Raw genomic sequence first — 1529 nt, forward strand, 5'->3', positions numbered from 1 at the left:
ATACTGTCTTCTTCCTGAACTTCCTTACAATAGTATAATTGTTATCTATGCTAAGCAGCACATTTTATTCTTTTTTCCGTTATTACCAATTATAGATGCTTGCAGAACAAGTGAGAGTCCTGATGAACCAGATATAGATCAACTTTCGTTTACTGAGCTGAGGGATAAGCTTCTTGCTTTAGACCCTCTTAACAAAGATTATGTCGTAGAAGTGAACAAAGCTGAAGCAGAATACTGGAAAAAATCAGAGGGGTACCGTGTAGGTTGGAGTGATGAAATATTGGGTTTTGATTGTGGCGGGCAGCAATGGGTATCAGAAACCTGCTTTCCAGCAGGAACTCTTGCAAATCCTAGTATGAAGGATTTGGAATATATGGAGGAGTTGAAGAAACTTATAGAGAGAGAAAATGTGCCAGCTCCGGCTCCTATAGAGCAACGGTGGACTGCTCGCAGCAGGAGTCTCATGAGTCCAGCATGGAGTTCTCAGGAAGATGATATATTCTCATGGGTAGCTTTTTTTTTCCAGTATGTTTATAATTTAAGTTTGCAGCTTCATCTGGTACTTAGTTTTTTATGTTATTCTTATTACTGTGCGAATTTTGATATTCTCATTCTTTACTGGATATTGGTAAATGTTCTCTAAATGGAAGAAATAAAAACTGATATTTACTTTTACATACAAATGAATGGTACACCTCAAATAGCCTTTCCAGTAGCATATTTGAAAATAACATTTACCAAGTGTGGAACAACATACTAAAACCATCCTATTTCCATCAGTAGTTGCTTTCTGTGCAAATCTAATACAATTATCAGATCAAAACTCTACGTAACTATAAAGAAACAGATCAGCAAATCATATCTTTATAGGAATTAATCTTCCTCAAGACATTGAACTGATGGGTAAACTTAAAAATATGGTAATTGTAATCTATGTTTATTACTAATTACCATGCATGTAAGATATAAGAATATCATGGAATTGGGTTCTCTATTTATCTCAGTCTTGCCTCACTTTTTCCTAGTTGTTATTCTGATTTCTGACAAATCATCGTCATTGGAACTGAAGATTTCCACAATAGTAAATCTGCGGTGTGCTTATACAACTGGATATATTAATAGGCAAAAGTTTCAGCAAATTACTTAGGATAATTATTTGAAATAATGTCGAAATTAAATTACTGAATGACATTATTAGTATGCTAATCTGCAAAATCATGATATAACATTGGATTTCTGGTTGATTACAAATGAACATTTCTTGAGGTAGCAATTTATTTGCTATATCTTGAGTAGGACTCTGTGAAGGATATTTGGAACTAGATGGCCTTGTTTTACATGATTCTCATGTTTAGCATCCGTACCTGTTCTGTTGTTGTTATTATTATTATTATTATTATTTATAACTGATGTCTGCTATTGCATTTACAGTAGTATGTAGCTTCTGTTTTAAAATATAGCTTCTGTTTTAAAGTAATTTCTGGCCTTGAGGGGTACTACTTTTAACCTGAATTTTTGCGGTCGTGGAG

The 1529-nt window shown here is 33.9% G+C and overlaps 1 protein-coding gene across 1 annotated transcript; it reads left to right on the forward strand.

The window, feature by feature from the left end:
* Positions 1-7: 7 nt before the first annotated feature.
* Positions 8-700, forward strand: LOC110100133 (L-galactono-1,4-lactone dehydrogenase 2, mitochondrial-like; the record flags this gene model as incomplete). The annotated part of the gene is made up of 1 exon (XM_020827548.2): positions 8-700. A coding segment is annotated over one exon (636 nt), but the record flags the coding sequence as incomplete, so codon positions are not given.
* Between the last annotated feature and the right edge of the window lie 829 nt (positions 701-1529).

This window comes from Dendrobium catenatum, unplaced genomic scaffold, assembly GCF_001605985.2.
Source record: "Dendrobium catenatum unplaced genomic scaffold, ASM160598v2 original_scaffold_190283, whole genome shotgun sequence".
NCBI lineage: Eukaryota > Viridiplantae > Streptophyta > Magnoliopsida > Asparagales > Orchidaceae > Dendrobium > Dendrobium catenatum.